The sequence below is a fragment of the Magnolia sinica genome, chromosome 8 (genome assembly GCF_029962835.1).
Source record: "Magnolia sinica isolate HGM2019 chromosome 8, MsV1, whole genome shotgun sequence".
NCBI lineage: Eukaryota > Viridiplantae > Streptophyta > Magnoliopsida > Magnoliales > Magnoliaceae > Magnolia > Magnolia sinica.
Genome location: NC_080580.1, coordinates 42,631,187 through 42,658,584, shown reverse-complemented (window position 1 = coordinate 42,658,584; position 27,398 = coordinate 42,631,187). Strand labels below are relative to the sequence as shown.

Genomic DNA, 27,398 nt, shown 5'->3' with positions numbered 1-27,398 from the left:
ATTAAATCAAGCATAAAAAAAAAAACATGTATTCTAAATCAGAGATTCCAACCAAAGTTATCAACCCACAATGCATAATCAATATAAAACTAAGAAAGAATGGTCCCTATGAGATGTGGAAGTCCTGTTCTAGTAGAGGATTGTTCAAGTTTTGGACACAATTTGGGGCTGAGGGCTCAAAATAGGAAACCTAGGGTTAGGATTTGGAGAAGATTAGGGTTTTTTTTGTGGGTGATGAAATAGGGGTTTGTTAAGAAGGTTTCATGAGGGAAACAAAAGGGCAAAAGGTGGGGAAAGTGGCTACCCATGTGGACAGCCCTGCACATCCGTATGTTCCTGCATGCGTGTACGGTCACGGGGATGGGTTGTACGGCTGGATTTTGAAGGGGTTTGGTGTTCGGTTGGGTTTGGGAGAAGAAAGGAGGAAGAAGGGAAGAAAAGGAAAGAAGGATCTAAGGTTTGGATGGGAGGAGGACAAAAGGAAAAAAATGGTGAGAAATACCTTTGAGGAAGAAGGAAGAAAGATAAATGAGGATCACCCTCTAGGCTTCATACCTTCTCTCCAATCCCTAAAGAGTTTGGATCTTCACTTGCACATCTCATGCATGGAAGAGTTTTTTTTTTTTTTTTTTTTCAAAATATGGGCCAAGGTGTGGACTCCCCCCTCTTATTTATATTCTCAAAAAGGAAAAATTACAATAATGCCATTAGTTCTAAAACAAGTGCAAACTCTAAAATAAGAAATCTAAATCATGAAACCCTAATCCAATCCATCAATCATGTAAAAAAATAATGTAAAACTAAAAATGCCTCTAACTAAGAATCCATGTGGTCTAAAATCTGAGTGTACCAACGGTCCGATGGCCCGCAAATGATGAGTTGATGGTCAGATGGGCCAATGGTCACAATCCAACGGCTGAATACTCCTTTGATAGCAACTCACATGCATCTTCCTAGTACGGGGTCTTCCAGATGCACGAACCATGCATGTTAGGTCTTCAAAGTGGCCTGCTGGGCCCCATATAGATGTCATCCATCCATACGAAACTGGGGTTATCTTCTGGGCTCCCCTCCTCCTTTGGTAGACCCTATATGATGGTCAGATGTCCTCATCAATCCTCTTTGGTTGAGAAAGATTTGCCACTGGCGTAGCAAAACTACGGAACCGCTCGAGAATATGGATCCAATTTATGAAACTCTGCCTTTGTGATCCATGTGCTATCTGATGTCGGTCTGTCTTTCCATTTGACTATGAATTTCTGCAATCCTCTTTGCCTCGTGGAAACCATGTGGTGATCCAATACATCCTCAATCTTCTCTCTTCGCTTAGGTAAAGATAGTAGAGAAGGTAAATGATGTGATAATGGGTCAGGCAAAGGCCAAAGACTGGGGGACAAATCTAGTATATTGGAGTTTGTAGGAGGGCTAGTGGGTGTAGTAGCATGTCCATCACATGAAACTAGGTCCTTTATGTTGAACGTGGAACTAATGCCCATGCTAGATGGGATATCCACCACATATGCATTAGCGCCCATTCTTTGTAAATTTCACTCGGGTTATTAGAATATCTACTCAGTTTACTAATCGCGAAGGCAATATCGGGCCTAGTGCAATTCATAGCATAGGCCAGGCTACCGATTTCACTATCATATTCAATCTACGATATTCCTTCACTGATATTACATTCTAGTTTAACCCTAGGATCAAAAGGGGGTTTGCACTCAAAGTGGTTAAATTTCTCTAAAATCTTCTCTTCATAATGAGATTGAGTTAAGGTTATACTATTTTCATCCCTAATTATTTTAATCCCTAGGATGACATCTACCTTTCCAAGTACTTTCATGTCAAAGTGAGAAGAGGAAAGATTTAGTTTCATTAATAACATCAATATTTGCACCAAAGATTAAAAGATCATCTACATATAGACACACTATAACTCTAGATTTATTAGACATCTTAGAATAAAGACATCTCTCACCTTCATTGAAAATAAATCCATTGGACATCATCACATAGTCGACTTTTTTGTGCCACTGTCTAGGAGCTTGTTTAAGTCCATATAAGGACTTCAAAAGTTTACACACTTTATATTCTAGTCTTGATTCAAGTTCAATAAACCCTTCAAGTTGCTCCATATATATATATATATATATATATATATATATATATATATATATATATATATATATAAAATTCACCATTTAAGAATGCAGTTTTAACATCCATTTGGTGAATTAAAAGATTATTTACAGATGCAATAATAATTAAAATTTAAATGGATGTCATTTTAGAAATAGGGGGATATGTATCAAAGTGGTCGACACTTTCCTTTTGTTTAAACCCCTTGGCTACTAATCTAACTATATATTTCTTAATTGAATCATCAACCCATAGATTCTTTTTTAATATCCATTTATAGCCTAGGGTTTTTGCCCTAGAAGGTAGGTCGACTAATTTTCAAGTGTTGTTAGTTCTAATAGAATTTATTTAATGTATAATTGCTTCATTCCAAAGGTAGCATCATGTGAGGAAATCACCTCGCAAAATGTTACAGGATCACCTTCTAGTTAACCTAAAAAACTTGAAAATCGGGACTAAAGTCCTTGGCCGTTTACTTCTTCAAATCTCAGGTTTGGACTTGGGATCATCTAAGTCTTTAGGGTGTTCATCTGTGTTAACGGAGGAGGAACCCCATTGGATTGACCCCCATTGTTATTTAATTTGTATGGAAAAACATTTTCATGAAATTTCACATCTCTAGATTCAATTATGATATTTTCGTTAATATTTAGGAATCTATAAGCTTTACTATGAGATGCATACCCAACAAGTACACACCTAGAAGTTCTAGGTCCTAATTTAGGTCTTTTGGGATTAGTAAGCCTAACATGCGCAAGGTAGCCCCAAACTCTTAAGATAATTTAGATTTGGTTTTCTACCTTTCCATAACTCATATGGATTTATTTTAGATTTGGTTGTAGGCCCTCTGTTTAGGATATAATAGGCTGAATATAAGGCTTCTCCTCAAAGACTTAACTGAATATCATAACTCAACAACATAGCGTTCACCATATTAATGAAAGTCATATTTTTACGTTTTGCTACCTCATTCAGTTGTGGAGTGTAGGGAGTGGTAATTTCATGAATTTTGCCATTAGACCTGCAAAAATGATCAAAATCCTCTGAAGTGTATTTGTCACCTTTATCACTCCTACGAGTTTGATTTTTTGTTTAATTGATTTTCTATTTCATTTTTGAAAATGATAAATTTGGAAAATGCTTCATCCTTTTATCTTAACAGATATACATATGTATATCTGGAATAATCATCTATAAAGGTAACAAAATATTTATTACCTCTTTTGCTTAGATTTTCTTTAAGATCACATATATCAAAGTAAATCAATCCCAACAACTTTGAATTTCTTTCTACCCTAGGAAAGGGTTTCCTAGTTACCTTAGATTGAGAACATGATTCACAATTTTCAAATTCACTATTTTCTAAATGAGGTATAAGAAATGTACTTAACATTTACATGACCTAGTCTACCATGCCATAATGAAATAATGCACAACATGTAAGCAGAAGAAGTAGAAGCTTTATTTGATTCAACATTCAACCTAAATATACCATGACCATGATCAGCATAACCTTTACCAACAAAGGAGCCATTCTTAGTTATTATTATTTGATCCAACTTAATAACCTGCCTTAGACCCGCTTTGTTTAAAAGATTATCCGAAACAAGGTTTTTTCGCATATTTGGCACGTAAAGAATATTAATCAGAGTACTAATGGTCTTCCCAAATGTGAACACAAGTTCAACCTTTCCTTATCCAATTACATTTGCTGTGACAACATTCTCCATTTGGACTTTTCCACCAGAAGGAACTTCCTTGTAACTCTTAAACTAGGTACGATTGTAACATACGTGGGTGCTCGCACCTGTGTCGATCCACCAATCGTCATACAGTTCTATGCGAACCATGTTGACCTCTGTGAGCATAGCCACAATGTTAAATTCCTTGGTCAAATTTGCTTAAGGTGTAGGAGCTGGCTTTTTTTTTTCCCCCCCTTTTATATTACTCTCTTGCAAAGTGACCTGGTTTGCCACACACATAGCAACCATATGATTTATCCTGGTCACTATTGTTGTGGATCTAAGCCTTGGGTTTGTTTATTTTTATTTTTTTTATTTTTATAACTTGTTTTGGTTCGGTTTCAGGTTATTGGGTTTGGGCTTTCCTTTTTGTTGTTTCTGGTTATGGTTTAATTATTAAAACTCTAGATACATTAGCTTTCTTATCTTTTAAAGTATCCTGGTGTAATATTCCGGATGTTACTGTTTTAGCTAAAGTTCAGCCTATAGCTTGTTATGTGTATTTTCCCTTAATTATGCAAATTTTAAATTCTTTTTTTTTTTTTTTTTTTGGTTTTTTGTTTTTTTTGTTTGATCATTTAGATAAATGTTCTTTTGTAAGAATTGCTTAGAATTATACCTAGAACCATGTAAAATTATTAGATTTTCCAAAATTCTTAGATCAGAAAAAATTATGAAAATGCCATTAACCTAGACCCTTGATTTCTAGATCACATGGTTCTGATAATCCGTTTTACTTGAGATTTTATTCATATCTATGTTTCATAAATGAACCATACATCAAATTTCAGTCCTTGGATCATAGTAGAAGTGACCCAATTGCCAAATCAGTCCCTTAACCCTTGATTTTATTGTCCGTCGATTGAGGAAAGTTCGTGGATAGTCGTAGTCGAATATTTTCTTATGAGTGACTTGAATTGCCTATCATGCGGACCGAATGTGAGATATGAGTGCCTCACCTTGATAATCCTTTTCTTAAGCTCTAAGTTACCCCATTTTAGGAAATAACTAAGCTTACCACATGTATAAAGAGAAAACTCACTCCCCCTCTTCCCTATTTCCACCCTCCTAGCTCACGTCCGCCACAATTTCCAGCCCTCCACATGTCCAAGAGAGAGTGAGAGTGAACGTCCCACCCAAGGACGCCCCTCCCTTTAGCCCCACGTGTGGGTGCTCCTCCCTAGCAAGAGTGACTCCCGTTCATCGTGGTTCGCCTTTCATCTAAGGCTAAGGTGAGGAATCCCTTTAGGCTTATGCACAATTCTAACTAGTTTTTCCTTAAATCTATGCATTGTTTTCCTTGATTGTTTGCTTGTTGGTTTGATTGGTGTAATTCATGTTAATTCTCTGTTTTAATGTGTTTTATTACTGTAAAATTGAGGATGATTGAATGAATCCATGTTTGGATGTGGTTTGATGGAGAATTTAATCATGAATGGGCTTAAACTCTAACTACATAATATAAGGTTCATAAACCATGTGGAATTGATGACGGAAACCCCATCTAGGGTGGGTGTGTGAACCTATGGCACATAGATTAATGTTCTATGATGATGAATCTCATGGGAACATGTAGATCAGCGAGTTAACCTGTTGTGCTGAGCTAACCCACCGAGTCTTCAAGGTGCGCCCACTAGGTAACCCATATGGACCCTACATGTTGTAGTTTGGATTAGCCTAATTGTTGTGTTGTTTATGGATGGTTTAATGATGTTTAACATGAGAAATATGTGATGTTATGTTGCTGGACTTTTTTTTTTTTGAATAATATGAGCATGCTACAAGCTGGATGTTGAACATGGATTTGTGAATGAAATCATGTATATGATGGAACTTGGAGTAGTAATGTAATGGAATGAGATTTAGTTTTTTCCATCATTTATGCTGCGATTGCCATGAAAATATGAAATTATAAGATTGTAAAGAATATGCAGAGTATTTATACTATGACATACTCATATTATTACCTTTTTCGTGTTGTCCACGAGAGCTGAAATCTCGAGCTGTTACACCTGGAGTCTCGCTTCTTCCTCGATCTGCAAACGAACAATCAATTGCTCCATCGATAACTCTTTGGTTTTTATGCTGAATGGTGTTTTTTTTTTTTTTTTTTGAAATCTCTCCAAGTGGGCGGCAGTTTCTTAATAACAGCAGCCACTTGGAATTGTTCATCTAACTTGATTCCTTCAGATATGATTTCATGGGCTATGAGATTAAACTCATTTGCCTAATGCACCACCAATTTATTGTCAATTATCTAGAACTTAAAATTATTGACCGACAGCGTATTTTTTCACACCCGCCTCTTCAGTCTTGTACTTCTTCACTAAAGCCTTTCGGATCTTAGCAAATGTATCATAGTTGCAATACAAATCATATAGTTGGTTTGACATAGCACTTAGTATATAGTTTTTGCATAGATAATTGTCCTCACCAATTTCCAATGAACTACCTATAGTTCTGGTCCAAGTAGATCCGACGATCGAGGTTGATTGATAACCTGCGCAATGGTAAGGTATAAGAACATTTTATTTTATTTTTGGGTTTCCACCGCTTAAAAGTGCTGGCCGTCAATACTTTTAGGTCAAATCAATTTGTCACTTGAATTTTCCAAAGCCATGGGATGAACTATCTCAAAATTGTTGTAACTATTGCAATGGAAACGGGAAATATCTAAGTGTAATAAAGTAGAATAAAGGAACCCCACACCTAGAATAGAGATCTACAATGTTGGCACCAATGGATCGTCAATGATATGAAATAGTTGCTGGGTTGAGGCGCATACGTAGTTGCTATCTCTGTGATAGTTCGTGGACCCCTTGGTTTAATAAACCGGTGCAGAAGGTCGCCGACGCGGCCATTTCCTAGGATACAACCCCCCAGCAACCGGTTCTCCACAGTGTGCACTAGTTGCGAGAATCCCAACACCAATAGCACACCACACAACACACCACCGTCTTTTTGCCCAAAAAAATAAATTAAAATGCGATCACAGAAAGAAGAAGAGGAGAAGATTGCAGAAATGAGAAGGTTTTTTGCTCTTTTTTTTTTCCCCTCGAAATTATACGAAACCCTAACCCTGACCCCTTATATAGGACTCGTTAAGAGGCAATTGTTGTGACATTTAGATATGTCTGATTACGGAGGTACATTTCCAACGGCCACAATAAAACAAAGGATTAAAAAAAGATTTGAAGGCAAAACCTAGCCCATGAAGACTCAACTAATGAGGCCCATGCAAACCAATCAGGTTCCGATTCCACCCGCCTTGCGGGTGAGTATAGGGGAGTGTGCACGTGCGCACACACCCAGTTAAAGGTTTTCGGGCTAGGTTTCTCCACCGGGCTAGGCTTGCGTGCGCATATGGACTTGGGCATAGTTGAACACACTTCATAAGAGTACGGAGGCCAAAGGCTTATAAACCCTTTTGTCAACTCCCATTCTATCCGATATGGGATTAAAGAAATTCACTAAAAGACAAAAAACATAAAGTTGCTTTTGCTTTTCAAAACTACTCTTGTATTGTTATTGAAATATGCATAACACCTTGTACTATCTACCAGAAGAACTATATCTCAAACTTGTAGGCTTCTTGAGTACCCTTCAAGCTATTCTATTCATTACAGCCATAGTCCTAGATAGGTGCGGTCTTTTGTTTGTTACCTTGTCAAGCATAGATTATGATGGAAGATGAAACCTTCCATTACTTAATTAAATACATTGTGCTTATGTCGTATATTGACAGCAATGCTGCCGTTGATGTTACACTCAGTGTTCACATTGTCGACGAAATGTCGATAATATCGCCGATAATATCGGTGTCGCTAGTCTAGCGACACCGAAACCCCCATTTTTCGTTTCTCTCTGGATTATCGGCGAAATATCGGCGATATCTTCGATAATCTTTGATTTTTTCCGACAAAATAGGTAAAAATGGAAAAATAAACCTTTGATTTCAGTAATACCTGGTTGATGGTTGATCGGAACTCGGAAGCAAAGAATCTCATGGGCAGCAATCGACAGCGCTCGTCTCGTGTGACTCACAGATACATGATTTCGGCGAAAAATCAGAGATTTTGGCGAAAAACCAGAGATTTAGGGAGATTGCTTGAAACCTCGTCGAAAATCGCCCCCGTCCGCTGGAAACCCTCTTCGAAGACGAAACCCTTTTTTTTTTTCTTTTGTTTTGTTTTTTTTTTTTTGCTTTTATGCTTCAGCGGGAGCAAACAGGCGCACGGTGCGCTTCAGCGTACTGAGTAAACTTTCTGGGCCCACCGTGAATGTATGTGATTTATCCACGCCGTCCATTCATTTTTCTAGTTTATTTTAGGGGTAAATCCCAAAATTAAAGTATATCCACAGATCTAGTGGACCACACCACAAGAAACAATAAGAATAATGATTTTCACCGTTGAAACCTTCTTAGGCCCCAGAGTGATGTTTATTTGTCATCAAACCTTTTTTTAAATATAAAAAGGCATGGATGAAGGGTTAAAATAAATATCAGCTTGATTCAAAATTTCTGTGGCCACCAAGAAGCTTTTAATGATATGCGTTCAATTCACAAAGTTTCTTGTGGTGTGGTCCATTGAAGATTTGAATCTGGTTCATTTTTTATATCACACACTAAAATAAGCTTTCATATATATTGGACGGTGCAGATTTAAGGTACATAATTCATAATGGGTCCCACAGATAGGGTTTCATGAGAAGCGGATGGGCTGCTGTACCTTACACCAGCTATATAGCTGCTGTAGGTACGTGTCGTGCGAAGTCCAGCACTGACGCTCCTCGCGCTCCGAGTTGTACGAACGGTTCAAAGGAGATCAAAGTTACGTTGGCCCCACAGTGATGTATTTATTATATCTACACCGTTCATCTGTTTTTAGAGTTCATTTTAAAGCATTATCCAAAAAATGAATCATATCCAAAGATTATATGGACCGCACCATAGATAGTAGCAGAGATAATGATTTTTACCGTTAAACAATTTGTAGGGCCCATAACGTTTATTTTGCATCCAATCTGTTCGTAAAAATACAAATATCTGAATGAAGTGGAAAACCAATTTTCATACTGATCCAAAACTTTTGTGACCTCGAAAAGAATTTCAATGGTAGACGTTCAATCCCCCACTCGTTTTTGCAGTGTGGTCCACTTCATAGTTATTTGTCTTATTTTTCGTCTAAAGGCTTAAGGCAAGCTCTTCAAATGGATTAACGGTTTGGATATAACACACACCTCATGATCAGACCCATATCACTTGCTGATGTCAATAGCTGGGATGAGGTGCACCTGCCATTTCGCTTCCGGACTGCGCTGGAACGAAGTGAATTGCACACTGAGTAAAATGTGGGCCCATAGTAATTGTGTATTTGATCCAACTCAGTCCATCCATTTTATTAGATAATTTCAAGGCACAAGCCAAAAAATGAAGCATATCCAAAGCTTAGGTGGACCACACCACATGAAACTGTGTGAATTGAATGTTTACCATTGAAAAATTATTGGGGGCCACAAAAGTTTTGTATCAACATGATATTTCCATTTTTTATTCAACCATGTCCCTGTGATCTTATGAACAGTTTGGATGACAAATAAACATCACTGGGCCCTATGAAGATTTCAATGGTGGAAATTATTATTACCACTGTTTCATATGGTGTGGTCAACTTGAAACTTAAGATAAATTTATTTTGGTTATTATTAGAGTAATTTCTTATGGAAATGTATGCTTTTTTGGGCCCCATTAAATAAAAATTTATTATTTAATGCATTTTTTTACAAATTTTTAATTTCTAAATATACAAATATGTGTATTTAGGCATGTCTTGAAGTTTCATGAAAAAATTTCACTGTTATCATATTTTTCTCTGAATTTCCGGTTATCGGCGATATTATCGGCGATAACGATATTATATCTTTATCTCTGGCCAGCGAAACTTGTAACGATACCGACAACTCAAACACTGGTTACACTTACACTGAATTAAGTAGAACATGTTGGGTATAAAATCTAAAATACACCAGAGACCAATATATGTTACCTTGATTTCCATGGATGTCCTATGAAGAAGAGAGCCTTAGATCTTAATATGATTCCTTGTGAAGATCAGGCCTGTCTTTGAAGGAATCAACTAAGAATAGGCCTTTCTCTTTTAAGGAATCGAACTACTTTCATATCCAAAATGGATGCCTTTGGGGTCTTCCAAATTAAACATGATGATGAGTTCTGGTCTGATTTAACACTAAGTTTCCTAAACACTCTTTGAAGATGCTAGTTATTTCAGAAGAGTTGGCTCAAAACCTATGGCCTACCCTGACACTCAGCAAATTGTCCAAGAAAACAGTGTATTTGAGGCATTTAATAACAATAAATAATTGATATAAGGATGCGCTATGCCCATTCTTCTTTTTCTTGTACTTTATTATTTTTTTAAAAAAAAAAAAAAAAAATAGTAATGATAAATTTTATTTGGACTGATAAAAAGAGCTTGCATGTAGAAAAAAATCCTGAGAACAGGGATGGTGAGAAATCGTCCCAACTAAGCCTGCCCCAATACATTCACCCAATCCCCCTAAAGATAATCCCTTTCACAAGTACCCACAAAAGGACTCAACCAATCCAGATGAGAGTTTCCTATAAGCCCATTATGCTTCTAGGTAAGATAGCAGAAAGTTTACCACTGTACCCATCTATGGATACTAAGCAGTCAACTTCGTTCCAAGTCGAGTGGTTGAGGTTGGACATATCCATCCATACCCTGGATAGAATGTTCCATATATCAGCAACATTATTTATAATATTGTCAATATTATTGGTATCCTCGGGTTAGTGATACTGAAACCACAAATAATATAGAAAATGACAAATATCGCCAAAAATTTCGATGATACCAGGGATATTTTGATCTTTGGACAATATAAGTATAGGCAAGACCAATGATAAAATCACGAATACCAAGGATTCTTGTGTAAAACCCCAGAAATTCTGAAAGAGCTTGCATGCAGAAAAAATCCTGAGAACATGGATGGTGAGAAATCATCCTGACCAATGTTGTTAAATGTGACTGCATATTCGCATATGCAAATTCTCCCATGCATTTCGCATATGCCATCATGGCACATGCGATTGTAGTGCATATGCAATCGCATATGCAAAAAACGTGAGAACATGTGATCGCATACAACATATGCGATCGCATATTGGCATCCACAGATTATTATTATTATCATATATATATTTTTTTGAAAAAAAAAAGACCTTTTGCCGATAAAATGGCATCCAAAACTCCTCCATTTGCAACATTCTCACTCTAAAACTCTCTAACTCTCTTTTTTTCTTACATTCTTACTTCCAAGTGCAATTAATATCTCTCTCTCTCTCACATAGTTCCTATGCTACTTCTAACCAAGTTCCAACTTCCATCATCCAAGTTCCTAGTTCCTACTTTGCAAGATTAATGCAAGAAGATCATTTATTCATTTAAGAAGAGAAGTTTCCCTCTCTCTTGGAAGATCAAGATTCAAGCTTTAAGCACTCTCAAGGAGGATTCAACTTTTAAGATTCAAGCACTCTCATTCTACAATCTACATTTCTCTCTTACATACACTATAATCCTAATTCTTGAATGTTGATGACTTGATGTATACTTAATTCATTGTTTAATTGATTTTATTTCTCTCAAATGTATTTTAAATATGTAAAATTAGATATCTATTAACTCAGGAAAGTTCCCCCTAATTTCTTATATTTTTTTACATATTTTATTTTATTTTTCCCCTATTTTTTGATTTTTTCTTTTAATTTTTTGAAAAAAATAAAAAATAAAGTAAATATGCGGTCGCATATGCGATTGTGTGATCTCATATGCGCATAGGCATGTGCGATGACACATGATCGCATATGCAATTTAACAACATTGATCCCGACTAAGCCTGCCCCAATACATTCGCCCAATCCCCCTAAAGATAATCCCTTTCACAAGTACCCACAAAAGGTCTCAAGCACCACGTTGAAGAAATAACTTTGTCAATTGGCAGATAGACTAGGCACACTCATCTCGTTTGTTGAAGTTGCAGTTGTTTTGTTCATACCATAACAACCATCCAATCCAAAGGAGAGTTTCCTATAAGCCCATTATGCTTCTATGTGAGACAACAGAAAGTTTACCATTGTGCCCATTTATGGATACCGAGCAGTCAACTTCACTCCTAGTGGCATTGATGGTGGTTGAGATTGGACGTATCCATTCATACCTTGGATAAAATGTTCCAAATACCATCAACATTATTGATAATATTGTCAATATTATTGGTATCCTCGGGTTAATACTGAAACCCAAAATAATATAGAAAATGACAAATATCACCAATAATTTTGGTGATACCAAAGATATTTTGATCTCTTGACAAAATAAAAGTTCCCTGGTATCAGCAATACCAACGATAAAATCGCACATACTAGGGATTCTTGTGTAAAACCCCATAAATTCTCGAGAAAATCAGGAAAAGAACATCTTCAATGATTCCTTTTTAGTATTTGTTGAACCAAGTGTAGAAGTCTCGTATTGAAGCAGATACGAGCCGGATCTCAAAGATCACAAAAAATCCATAGAAACTCGATTTTTTTTTTTTCTTTCAATTGGTAGCATGGATTACAATGTTTATTTATGATTCTTGTGAATTGACATGGATTTATGGTGAATAAATCAACATTTGAGTGGGTGAATGGGGGAAATTAGGGAAATCCTAATTTCCTCCTTTTTTACCCCTCAAATTGAGAATGGATTTTTGTTAAAGTTAACTAGGATTTTATTAAAAGGAATGAAGGGGAAAAAAACATAGCGCTGAATTGCCGAGGTGGTGACTCAGCTAAGTCCCCCAAAAGGGAAGATTACAACCCTTGATCTTATCAAGGGTGGAGGCCCATTCAATAATGAGTATTTTAGCCCTATGAGACATGCCCTCCATTGACTTACTAACCCCTTTAAAGTATCTCACATTCCTTTCTTCCCACACTACACACCAAAACAAAAAGCATGGAGATTTTCCAAAGGATCGTCCTTTCTTTTCCCAAGCACGCACCGTGCCAAGCTTTCAATAACTCGCCGGCTAACCTTGGGAATGCCCGCACCACTTTGAAGCGAGATAATATGTCCCTCCAAATCAAACCAATGAATTGACAATGGAAAAAGAGATGATCCACCGTTTCCTCATCCCCCATACAACATAAGCAGATATTAGGAAGAATCATTGCTCTTTTTTGCAAATTATCAATAGTCAACACCTTCCTACTGAGCAACCATCCGAAGGCCACTATCTTAGGGAGAAGTTGATAATGCCAAACATGCTAAGTTAGCGCCTCGATTCTTGTCATGGAAGGTTTGCTAAGAAAGGTGTAGAAGGATCGGACAAAAAATTCACCAGATCTATCATGTCTCCAAACCATCCTATGCGAAGAGGAAGAATCTGGGAGGCACAATTGGATACGAGTTAGGTGGGTTGTGAAATCTTCTACCTCATTGTGAAGATTTTGCCTGCAAGAGGGTTCCACACCACTTATTCCCCTTTCATAGGAGAAACAATTTGAAATTGCAATAGACAGATTCGGGGGCAAAGTGGAATATCCAAGGGAATTTAGATTTCAGAGTGTAATCTCCTATCCACACCTTCCCAAAATCGAACTCTCTATTCCTAATTGAGAACCCGATCCCTCAAAAAAACACCGATTTTGTTGATATCACACCTTTTCATAAAGCGAAAGCTCTATAATAGGATGAATCCATTGTCCACTAACCAACCTCAAGACACCCATATTTCTAATAACTTCTTTCCAAAGTGCCCTATCTTCCTTCCTAAATCTCCACAACCATTTCCTGAGCAATGCCATATTCATAATTTTAAGGTCTTTTATGCCTACCCCACCTTCATATGACTTGCAAACATCGCTCCACCCCATAAGGTGAAATTTCTTTTTATCTTCCACACCATGCCATAAGAAGTCATGCCTTATTTTCTCAAGCCTAGAAAGCACAAAGGCCGGACTTTTAAAAATAGACATAAAATATAAGGGGAGATTCGATAGGGTTGCCTTAATGATCGTAATGCGACCGCTAAGCGAAAGATACCGACATTTCCATCTCACTAAATATTTTTTGAACCTTTCAACCACCTTGTCCCAAAGATGAATGAATCATCCACTTTCCAATGCAAAGGGGAAGGCCCACAAAAGTGGTCAAAAGCTTCCCAACTGCACACTCGAAAAGATCCGTCAATTCCTAAATCTCCTCTTCCTTCATACACACCCCAAACATCTTACTTTTCATGATACTGACCTTTAACTTGGACACCACCTCAAAACATTGAATGATCCTTCTCAAGTTTTCCACGTTGACTGGATCAGCATTGCAAAATGACAATGTATCATCAAATTGGAGGTTAGAGATCGGAGAAGTCATATCTTCAATTTTGAAGCCGCTAATAATACCTTCAAATTGTCCTTTATCAAGCATTCTTGCCAAAGCCTCAACAATGATGACAAGGGGACACGGAGACGGCGGGTCACCTTGCCGAAGACCTCTGGAGCTCTTAAAGAAACCTTTAGGAGATCCGATGAGTAAAACTAAAAAATGGGTTGATTCCACACATTCCTCTATCTATCTCTTCCATCCCTCCCTGAACACAAGATGCTGCAACATATAATTGAGGAAACTCTAGTCAATATGATCATACGCCTCCTTAAGGTCCAGCTTGCAGACGATGCCTTTAACTCTTGATCTATGCCATGAATCTAAACATTCATTGTGCTATTAATGCGCTATCAAGGATTTGAGGATCTGGCACAAAAGCACTTTGATTAGTGGAGATGATGCTTCTTAGCACCCCTTGCACACGGAGCACTAAGACTTTGGCCAAAATCTTATAAGGGCCTCCAATGAGGCTAATAGGCTTAAAGTCTTTTAGAGCTTTTGCACCCGATAACTCTAGATCAAAGCAATAAAGGAAGCTCCAGTGCCCTTCGACAGATGCCCTCTTTCGAAGAATTCATAACATCCACTTTTACAGTATCCCAAAGAACTTGGAAAAACACCATAGGGAAGCCATCCGGCCCGGGCGCTTTATCTTCTCCCATCGAATCAACAACTCTCTTCACCTCTTCCACCGAAAATGGCGATTTAAGTGAACCTGCTTCACCATCTGAGAGCCTCTTAAACTGCATAAGATCTAGACTCGGCCTGTTCCATTCCTCCCCGCTTAGGAGATCGAGCTAAAATTTGATCACCTCAGTTTCTATGCGATCTTTATCTTCTATTTCGACTCCATTAACCATGAGACTGCTAATTTTGTTGATTCTCACACGAGCACTAGGGATATCGTGGAAGAACTTTGTATTTTTATCACCTTCTTTGATCCATGTGCTTCGCGACCACTGGTGCCATCTAATTTCATCTTCAAGAATTCACATCAACTAGATCCGAGTAAGATGACGTCTCTTTGCTTTATCTTCTAAGGATATGTCACCTCCTTCCCATCAAGAGCTTTGATATCATAAAGAATCATAGCCGTCTCCATTTCCTTTTTACAGAGTTCATCCCTTTTCCAATTCTTGATTTTATCTTTAAGGAGATTTGAGTTTCCAACAAAGCTTGAAACGCATACCCCTCTACATCAAATGAAGTCCACCAATCTTTGACTAATTAAGAGAAGCCTTCAACATGAAGCCGGGAGAGCTCGAACTTGAACAGTTTAGGGCCTCAATTTTCTTCATCCATGGCAAGCAACATTGGACAATGATCAGAAGTTAGCTTCGGAAGAGCACGCTGAAAGGCGAGAGAATATTTGTCTAACCACTTCGGAGACGATAAGATTCTATCCAATCTGGACATGGCTGGGTTTAACTGCCCATTCGACCATGTGAATTTGCCCCCTTGCATCGGAAGATCGGTTAGCTCATGCATGTCGATCCAATTTGAGAAAGCCCTCATGCCAACAGTCACCCTTCCACCAATTAATCTTTCAGAAGCATAATGAATGATATTAAAATCTCCCTCGATGCACAACAGACCACTGAACCTGGTTCTCATCACCGATAACTCTACCCAGAACTCGTTTCTTCTCTCTTCCAAATTCGGACCATAAACTGAAGTAAGAAGCCAGGTGAACCTTGAAGACTTTTCCTTCAAAACCATAGAAGTTGAAAAGACACCTCCCCACCAGTCTAGTTTTGACCAACCTAACAAATCCTATGCCGCCACCACTCCCCCGGACCTGCCCACTGCATTAATGGCTACCGAATCAACATTCTTGGTTTCTTACAGAGAATGGATTTTTTATTACTTTCATTGTATTGTTATTTGAATGCTATGAACTCGTTTTGGATATAACTGCATTCCTGTGCCCACATGTTTTTTCGACAACACATGTTTTGGAAGAGGGGATGGGAATTAAGAAGTCATCTCACTATCGTGCGTCAAGCATTTGGAAAGTGATCCTGTTGGTTTCTCCCTCGGTTGTAGCCTCATCTTCCTTTGGCCTTGGGAATGGATCCCGTATTCGGTTTTGGGAGGACCGTTGGTGTGGGCATAGAACATTGGCTGAATCTTATCCTTGGTGGTGGTCTTAGCGGCAAAGAACGTAACAATAGATGGTCTTTTGAGGGAGGGAGGGAGGGAGGGGTGTGTGGTGCCCACCATGCAGAAGGGGCCTAACAGACGCTGAAGCCGAAGAATATGCAAGACTACAGTTGAGTATTCAGCTCTATATTCCTTCCCTTGTAGATGCAGACTCTTTGGTGTGGCTAGATACAATGTCTCGATGTTTCTCTGTCAAGTCCTAAAACAAGTCTCGCCCATCTTGTAATGCGATAGATAACCCAATTCCGGTTGACTTTTGGCTTTATGGAACCCCCTCTAAATTTGCGGCTTTTACATGGTTGGCGAGTAGGAAACGAATCCTAACCTTGGACAATCTCCAAAAGAGAAGATTGTGCCTTCCTAGCATTTGTCTCCTTTGTATGCATGATGCTGAAATGGTAGATCATCTCCTTGTGCATTGCCCATATTTTAGCTAGATTTGGGTTCAAATTTGGGGATTATTCGATGTGAATTGGTGCTGCCCTTGGTCAATCTCACAACTAGTATGGGCATGGCAGGGAGTGCATCCATCAAAGGACAAGTTGTCCATATGGAGGTTGTGCCTGCTTGCATGTCTATGGAATATATGGGGAGAACTCAACGCTCGCTGCTTCGACAATTCCCACAAAGTGTGGGAAGAGAGGCTATGGAAGATTAAGAGAGACATTTTGAATGGGCCGTGATTCTTATGCATATTGACGTGAATTTAGCTCAGTCTATTTTGTTTCCCTAATCTTCTGTACTTTGTTTTTTCGGATGGCTTCCGCTGGTTTGCTTTTTTAATAAAATTCCATTCATAGCTCTTAAAAACAAGGTTCTTATAAAATGGAAAGTTCTTATGTATAGTTGTTTTTTTTATATATATATATATATATATATATATATATATATATATATATATATATATATATATATATATATATATATATATATTTAATTTGTAAATGTGTAAACATGCCTCTTTTAACATCTCCTAAAGTTCCATTTAAAATTTCCACATTTTTCCAATGTTTCCCTCAATAACCACATATATATATATATATATATATATTTTAGTATTGGTGATATCGATGCATGTTTCTGTATCCTTGGTCATTGATACATGTAATAATACCGATATTCTAAAGACTGCCTGGATGCATTTGTCCATAGCCGTATCCTTGCTCCTATCCGTGCTCTTGACTATATCCATAGTTGGATGATTGTGAATAGGTGTCATAGCCATTGGTGTCGCTCATGCCATAGCCTTATGAGCCATATAAGGCATGGAAGTGGAACTCTCCTTCCCATCTCCGATGCCTATGGGCCCAATGTTCCATGTAATAGACTACGCATCACTTGTAACAATCTCCTATGATGCAAAAAATGATGGCTTGACTCAAAAGTTCATGCCAGGACCATACAAGCACCATCATTATGGTCTTGGGTTGTTCGGTCAAACTCCCTCACCATAGTGAATGGATTAAGAGGCCTCTAACTCGAACTCTCTTTACGAACATTATCGCAATTGTCAGCTCTGTCATCGCCATCATCATTGGCATTGTCATCTCAGTTGTCGTCTCTATCAAAGGGGCACAATTCAATCATTGTAGCTTTCTTAATGGCTCAAGGTCATGCTAAACTACCTCCATGCGACCCTGATGCGTAACAACCCTCACTTATCAAGCTCTCAATGGGTCATCCTGACAACTTACTTCAACTATAATTTCGTAGACATCATTGTTCGTGGCTGCTGCTTCTCAAACTATCATTGGATGAATGTGTTGATCTGCCTCGTCCAAGTCTATAGGTTAAACCCACTCGTCCACCCTAGCAACAAACACATCTCTATTAATGGTTATCAAGTCTAAGGGGTTACATCCTGATTCTCTTCCACCACCTGCTTGGAACTACCTCAATCATAGCCTCATGTTGTTGCAACAAAACACAAGCTTTGTTTACCCTAGCCCGTTCCTTCTATTCACGTGCATAAGGGAAAATATTCTCACATTTCATCAATCACTACTTGCCTGTCAATTTATCATGCATACTTGTTAGCTTATCATGTGATTCGACAATTTCAAAGCCATGGTTCTGAAATCAGTATCATCGTGCAAATTGGCCCAACTGAAAAATTGATTCAATATAGTGTTGCATATTGGTATCAACCCCATATCTTATTAAAAAAAAATTGAGCAAAAAATTATAGGAAAATATTAGAAAAAAAAAGGAGATATCCAAGAATCTTTCTTCTTCTTCTTCTTGGTGTATCGGATCCTTATTTTGTAAGAGTCAATGGCATATCGGATCCTTATTTTGTAAGAGTCAATGGCGTATCGGATCCTTATTTTGTAAGAATGTTATTTGTCGGGTTGACCTGCTGTAAGCTATGATTTCGAGTCTTTTCGCTATAAATTGTCTTATATTTCATAAATTGATATGATATATTATTATGATGATTATCTATCAAATATTAAACTATCATCTTCATTGATTTATGTATAAAATCTATAAACTAAATAATATACATAATAAAAAAAATTAGATTGATTATTAGATTTAGATTAGGAGACAGATAGTGAGAGTACTACTAAGTACCAATTACCAAGACGGTACCAACTATTTGTGTATTGAATCTATTGATGAGTGTATGATGGTCTTAATATCAAACAAACTCTTTTATTTATTTCAAAAATAAATTTAATTTTTATAGAAAATTGACAAAAAATAATTTGGAAATATATATTTTTAATACATGAATTGTGTTAATATAGGTATATATTTACTTCTTTTTGGCTTGTGAATGTATTGGTTGTGTTTTCGTACTTGTATTGTATGATTTATAAATGATATTAACTTATTTTGGATATAATTGCATCACTTGTGTCAAACAATGCATAGTTTAGGACATACAGAATAACTTATTATGCGTACTTTTTTTTTGGTGATCTTTAGAGTTCTAAGTGTGAAATAATGTTTTTTTATTTTTTTTATTTCTTTATTTTTAAAAAAAACATCCCTTGAAGTTTAATTGAAAATTTCGATCAATTTTCCAATGTTTCCCAAAAACAATGATACACTGTGATACATGCAACATTTCCCATGTGATATTGACATGTTTTTGTATACCAAGGGTGTAGTACATGCATTGATACCGATATTTAAGTCATTGTACTAAACTACATGTTATCAGAGACATAGTGGTGTAGTTTTTTCCTCTTCGTCATCCTATTCCTCTTCTTCTTCCTAGATCTCACCTGCATCTTGCTGTGCTGATCTCTTTTTCGTTTAGATCACTTTCTAGTACACAGATCATCTTATGGGATTTGGATCGTGTTTTTCTTGTTTTCTTTTTACTGATGACAGGGTGTTCCCTGCCCCCTTTTGAGGCAAGACTATTCCCTATGAATGCATGCAATCACCCGCCAACCACGTGTATCGGGTAATCCATGGGGAGGGGAATCAAACTCGTGTCTGTGGGGAGCAAACCCACAACCTAAGCCGTTCGCCCAAACCGTGACGGGTATTTGGATCGTGTTTTGGTGTTGATATCGTGTAATGTCAACTCTTTGGCTTTCATACAGAGGGTCTGCATATGTTCATTGTCCTGTGACTGGATATGTGTATCTTTGTGGTGGCATGCATCTTGATGTGTTGTTGCTGCACCTTCATGCTATTTTTTTAGTAGATCTGATTTAAGAGAGGGTTTGGATCTGGTATGTTGCCTATGTCATCAATTGGATTGCTGTTGATATGGTGTTGGCACATGATATATGGTTAGATCTTTTCATTTTGCTATCAGATTTGTGGTGTTGTTGATTGTTTATTATTTATATATGATTTTACCTCTAGTTAACATCTACTTTACTGTTCTAAGCTGTTTGGGTATTCTTTTCACTGGGAACATTTATTTTCAGCTTGATGCATGGTGAAAGTGAGGCAAAAAATTATATTTTGACACCCTCCAAGTCTCAGGGATTCCAAATAAATTCTACAAAATTAAATGGTATGAATTACCTACAATGGGCTAGAGCTGTGGAGGGTTTTCTAGCGGGCCAACACCAGTTGAAAGTATATAACATCTTCTAAACCTAAGGAAGGTATTTCCGATTATGATGATTGGGTGACAAAAGATGTTCAGATTCATATCCTTTTGTGAAACAGTATGGATGCCACCATAAGTGCTATCATTATGTTTTTAAAGGCCTTGAAGGAAGTATGGGATACCCTAAGAGACATACTTAAGAGAGAAAAATATAAGCTAGATGTATGAATTGTATGAGAAAAAGTTTAAACTCAAATAGGGTGATAGAAGTGTCAGAGATTATTATTACACCCTTATGCATCTGTGAGAAGAACTAAATATATGTGAGCGCTTGCCTTTGAATTAAAATGTTATGCTAAAGTAGTGCAAGGAGTTCCAAGTTTTGAAATATCCTTTTGGGTTACGTTCTAATTTGAGCGTTTTCGTGTTCAATTTCTTAGAGGCGGTGAAATTCCAATTCTTAGTGACACATTCTCTCGTATATAGTATATTTTGATTTGGGTCTCCATTCTACCACTCCTTGGGAAAGATATGCTCTGGTTGTTGCATCAGGCAGTGGAGATGCCGGTAGTCATGGTGGATGTGGAGGCCATGGTATGCCCATGTAGGATTTAGGGGGAAACCATGGTGCCCATAATGGATGATCTAGTGGTAGAGATTCGGGGGAGGCCACGGCAGAGGTTGTGGATCCCCAAAAGTTTACACACATTGTAGGCGCATTCACCACTATGTAGATACATGTTGGGACATTCATTGGAAGCCACATGGGCTAATCAAGCATTTGTTATTGAGGCTGGTGTTGAGCCCAAGGTGTGCCGAAACTAATACAGGGGCATGTTCACACCGGGCTCGAGTGGGGTAGCCTGTGGGATTCGGGGACACACTCTGGGTGGGCGGCCCTTGTGAGGCGGTACCCATGTGATGTGGGGCCTATGAGGGGGATTCAGACATGAGATGTGGGGCTATGAGATAAAGGGATTGATTCGCCATGCTCTATCGGTTTGAGCTTTTAGAGCAAGTGGTTAATTGTCCTGCATTAGAAACAATGATGTAATGGTATCGACGCATCCCATTATGCGATTTGGGGTCGAATCTGGCACTGCAGAAAAAACAGCACTGTAATGGTCGTTACATGGCATAATTGCCATTACCTCATATAGTTCACCTCCCAAAAAAGGCAAAAAAAAAAATCTTAAATGATATAAATTACAAGAGACATTGACAAATTGGAATTGAGGGGTATTATCTAGATGTAGATCAGGTGGGTTCCCTTTATGATTAGCCCTCACCTACAGGTTATTGTATGTATGTTTGTGGAAATTTGGTGACTTGGTAGAGTAAATTGTAGAATGTGGTGGCAAGATCTATTGTAGAGGCCGAGTATAGAGCTATGGCCCATATGGCCTATGTGGCTCAAAACATTACTTCATGAGATTGGATTTCCAATTGAAGATCCCATTCCTACACATTGTGATAATTAAGCCGCTTCTCATTTGCTAGTAACCAGGTCCCATGAGAGGACCAAGCAGGTGGACTGCATATATTGTGGTGTCCTTTAAAGATACATCTTTGGTGTACATCAGATCCTAGGATCAAGTTGTAGACATCCTCACCAAGACTCTTAGGAGTTGGTCATCGAGCATTCAAGACAATTTGGGAATGGATGATATCCATGCAATAGGTTGAGAGGGAGTGTTGAAAAAGATCATTTTGGGTCTTATGATTGGTTCAGTTTGATTGTCGTGTGTGTGTGACTGTGTGTGTGTGCACGCGCATGTATGGTTAACCTAGATGGCCGTACAATCGTACTGCTTAGTCCACTTTTATTTTTTGCTAATAGTCCCTTTAAACCGTATCTTTACACATAATGTCTACTACCTATTGCATTGTAATAAGTGAAGGGCATTTTGGATTTTTTTTTTTCTTTACTCAATGAGATATAAGGTGTTTGGGGTGGCACATCCAACTCTAATTTCCTTTTTCTCTCATTCTCTTTTCTCATCTCTTCTTCTTTCTTCTTGTATTCTCTATGCCAAACTATAGAATCCATGAAACATAGATTCTGTGCAAAGTTTTGTATTTTGCATGTCTCTACATTGAACAGTGTCTCACCGTTTGGTATCAAAGATCTAATTCAAAAATTAGTAAGAGTAAGCTATTTTGCTTGCAAGCAGTATTCGAAACATCGGTATCGCGTTACATATTGCATCCTTGGGATACAGATACGTATCGGTTATCGCACGGGATATATCATTTGTATAATGTAATTTATTCCACTTTTTGGAAAACATGGGGAAGCATTGGGAAAATGGTTGAATTTTTCAATGAAACTTGAGGGATTGTTATAAAAAACCTTAATATACACTTTTAAATCTTAACATCTCAAATACGAAGTGCACATAATAGGTTTCCTTTGTATAGGTTTCCTTTCGAAATTAGTCTCAATTGACAACTGGTTGAAAGAAAATTTCGAAAAGAAGAATGGAGAACACTAAGAACCAATGGATATTGAAATTAATCTCCAACTCAATGATTTTTCATGCAAAACATGAAGAACCAATGGATTTGTAAACATTGGACACTGATTTAACATAAATTTAACAAAAAAGGGGATTGGAAATTGAAAATGCTCACTGGATCTAACACGTGGGATATATCGGCACTACCCGTGCTTTTCGTATCGCACAGGTGGGATACAAGATACATCGTGGGATATATCAGCTGATATCGTCGATATTTAAAACATTGCTTGCAAAAACACTAAATGGGTTCTCGATTTCATGATTTCAGCAGTGCCACGAGTCCAACTGTAAGTGAGCTAATGAGTTGGCCGCTGTCCAAATATGGCCTAGGAGCTATAAATAACAGTTTCTTGTCTTCTTCAAAATTTCCAAGAAGCTTGAGTAGTGTTTTATATCTTACCACCTCGTTTATGTTTGAATATTTGGATTTTTGCACAACTGTAGGACACTGACTACTCCAGTGGAGCTCATCAAATGTTTGAGGTCCATTAAAGAACATGCTTTTGTTGCATCTCCATATCCTGTTGTAATTACTCTAGAAGACCACCTTACTCCAGATCTTCAAGCTAAAGTAGCGGAGGTAAAAAAATTCTTAAATATCTTTGTGGCTTTTACCCCTCACCCCAATTTCATGTTGAGTTCACACTTTTTTTTATTTTTTTTATTTGCAATTCAAAACTGATTTGCTTTTAGATGGTCACTGAAATATTTGGAGCAATGCTGTTTTACCCTGAGGGAGAACTGTTAACTGAATTCCCTTCACCGGAAGCATTGAAGAAGCGAGTTATTATTTCCACTAAACCACCAAAAGAATACCTTGAATCTAAGGCTTTTAAGGAGAATGGATCACAGAAAGAAAAAGATTCAGCACATGAAGAAGCATGGGGAAAGGAGGTTCCAGACTTTAAAGCTTCACTAGAAACTGACGACAAGGTTCATTGAGAAATAAACCTTAGTTGCATTATCCTGGTGATTTAGTGATCAAATAATGACCTCTTAATGGCTCAATTCAAATTTTGCACCATTTGCAAGCAGAATGAGAATGATCGTGGCGAACAAGTCCAGGATGAGGATGATCTTGATGATGGTGACCGCATGTCGCGTCCACTTTCAGCACCTGAATACAAGCGTCTAATTGCTATTAGAGCTGGGAAACAGAAAGGTGGGTTAAAAGGTTCACTAAAGGTGGTTCCTAATGAAGTCAAGCGTCTTAGTTTGAGCGAACAAGCACTCGAAAAGGCCGCCGATTCTCATGGAACTGATCTTGTAAGGTATTTATTATGGCTTTTGGACAATTTGTTTCTTTCAGATTTTCATTTGTGTTGCATACCAAAATTGTATCAGTAACCTGATATTTGAAATGAAGAGGATTTTCCAACTGTTTGTTCTGTTGATTGGCATTTGTTTTTAAGATTCACCCAGAAGAATTTGCTGAGGGTGTACCCAAAGGGTATCCGTTTTGACTCCTCGAATTACAACCCATTCATTGGATGGATGCATGGAGCTCAGATGGTCGCATTTAATATGCAGGTTAGTTTATCTATTTTAATACCCAAACTTGAACTTATCAGAACATTTTGCAGTAGACATTCTAGTGAAGTTGATACTCCTCTCATGTGTAAACCTTTTTATCTGCTCAATCTAAGCCACACTGTAGTGAGGACAGCAGACACTTATAAGGAGAGTAGCATGTAATTCTTCACAAGTCAATTACTTTCCAGAATCTATAGAGCTCATCTCATGGAAACCTCTGGAAGAGTATGTTTATGTTTAATCTTTAGTGCATAGGCTTAATGAGATTATCATTTTTGAAACCAATCAATCATATATATGATTGTAGAGTCTTTCAAGAAACACAAGAAAAAAAGAAAAAAAAAAACAAAAACAAAATCTGATTGTACACCAGGTAAACATAGCCACCAATTGCTTCCACTGTGAAAACATGTTTATTTTATGTGTTACATGTCCTTAATAAAGCAAAACAAACTTCTCATCTTCCCTCTGAATCAGTTAAAAGAACTATTAAGATTTTTTAACTGGCTTGTTATCAAGCATGTGAAGCACTTGTTTTTGAAAGACAGCTCCTGCACCTTTTGGTATAAATCATTGTGCATGCAGGGATCTACTACCGTTGCTTCATAATAAAACTATTTCCATTTTGGTCTCTTATTGACGATTTTTTTTTTTTTTTCCATGATATCTGGGTAACACTAGAGGAAAATGGAATCATATGATTCTTGACCAGAGCATATGCATAGAATTTTAGGGCCTCAAATCGGTACAAATCTACCCATGGTTCAATGATCTGAGCCATTGATCTGATGGGTAGACATGCCCCAAAAATCTCGCAGATTTTTTTTTTTTTTTTTTTCTTTTCTTTTGCATGATTTGGACTGTCGCTGTGTGTTTTCTTAACCATCTGCTTGCAAGGTACTAAAAGGTTAGAGCCACATGGTTGGGTGGATAGCAAGTTTGAAATGGTCAGAAGTAGATTCCTATTCTCTACGCCTGCTACAGTCTTCCTTAGTTGATGGTTTAGAGGGTTGTAACAAAAATTCATCCTCAGTCATTTCTCCTACATCATCAACTAATCCTGCAATCTGCTTGCATTCTCTGTCTTTAGTTGAAGGTGTTCCATACTCCAGTCCACACGTTACTAAATCGGCCTTCTCTACTTGATCAAGTCTGACATAGGCCATGTAAACATTAACATATGTATTTTATTATTATTATTATTTTTTTTTTGACAAGAGTAACTAAGTCAACTGGCTTCTTTGATTTGTTCCTCCGAAGATGACCCTGAGTAATTATTTGCAATGATTATGATGAGGACATCCAAGCACCTTTTAGAGTCTATTAGAGGAGGAGAGCTACCCCAGTTTCTTTATGGTTAGGTGATCATTACATGGAGCCCAGTGGGCCTAATTCGAGTTCTTAGCCACGTTGAAGACCCCACATGCATGATCGTGCATCTTTGAAGACCCCACATTGGGAAGATGCACATGGGTTGCTTAGTTGAGTGTACTGGACCGTTGGATCGATTGGATACATCTATTGGACTGTTGGATTTTGCATCGGACTGTTAGATTTCGCATGATGAGCCATCTTGACCGTTCGACCATTTTGATGGTTGGGTGGTCTTGATTGTGGACTCATATTAGACACTAGTTTTAGTTATTTTGTTTAGTTAGTTTGATTATTTTGGTTTATTTTTTATGATTTAGTTTATCTTAGAGGTGTTTTAGATATTTTATAGTATTAAGGGTGTTTTTTGTAAAAAACACTCCAAATAGAGTATATAAAGTTTGGACTTGTGAAGCCTAGGGCATTATTAGCTATTGAATGAAATTTTCTTCTTTCTTTGTTTTGGAGCAAAATTCCTTATGTGATTGGAGTTTAGTGTGAAGACATGGAATGATTCCAACTATCTTCTCTTTTTTCTTCTCTTTAAGGTATATTTTTCTCCTCTTTTTCCATCTCTATTTTCTTTCGTTTTCTTTTGTTTTTTCCCAAATTTCATCCCAACCATCCCCAAAACCCTCTAGACCTAAACCTTATCCAACCGTACAACCGTATGGACCACCCCCATGTCTGTACGACTGTACGGACGCAACTGTACAACTATCCATACGGCCAGCCCCATTCTCCCCTTCGTTCCCTCGTTTTGGTCCTTGATCCTTCCACATTAAAACCCTGTAAAACCTAAGACCCTAACCCCAGAACCTAGAATTCCAAACCCTAATCTCCTAAAGTCTGTAAACCTAGAATTCCAAACCCTAATCTCCCAAATTCTGTAAACCTATCCTTAAATCTCTAAACCCTAACTATTTCAAACCCTAACAAAGTGCAAGTGAATTCTCAGATTTAGATCAAATCCTATGTAGATGGAAGTTCTACATTCTGGGCCATTTCCGATCAATAATCTTAAGATCCATATGCAGGATTGTGATGTGGCTTTAAATTTGAGCATAGATGACTACTTGATTCTTTAGATTTGTAATAGATTGGCAATAATTTTACTCTAATAATCCATTTATTAATTCATTCACATCATTATAGTTTAGGCTATCTGTCCTGCAACAAAATTTGGTATCAGAGCCTAGGTTTAGCATAGGGTTTAATATGGTTATCAAATTATCATATGACTTTCATGTTGCATTTAGAGTAGATTTTTCATATTGTCGTGTCTAGGATTAGCAGTCTTCCCATTCTCATCACATTGCATCTAGAGTCTTTAGTTCTTAGGTTCCCCGTTAGATCCCCGATTTATACTCACTTGTACTGGGCGTGGTTTTGGTCTACACCCCACAATGAGTTTGGAATAGCTTACCGAGAT

The 27,398-nt window shown here is 37.6% G+C and overlaps 1 protein-coding gene across 2 annotated transcripts in view; it reads left to right on the top strand.

Moving 5' to 3' along the window:
* The window catches only part of LOC131253267 (phosphoinositide phospholipase C 2-like), a 57,458-nt gene that overhangs the window by 8,145 nt on the left and 21,915 nt on the right, over positions 1–27,398 (top strand). For both annotated transcript variants that reach the window (XM_058254216.1, XM_058254217.1), the window contains exons 3-6: positions 23,507–23,642; positions 23,756–23,995; positions 24,098–24,333; positions 24,475–24,592. In XM_058254216.1, the coding sequence (XP_058110199.1) occupies positions 23,507–23,642; positions 23,756–23,995; positions 24,098–24,333; positions 24,475–24,592 (730 nt within the window). The remainder of the gene's footprint in view (positions 1–23,506; positions 23,643–23,755; positions 23,996–24,097; positions 24,334–24,474; positions 24,593–27,398) is intronic.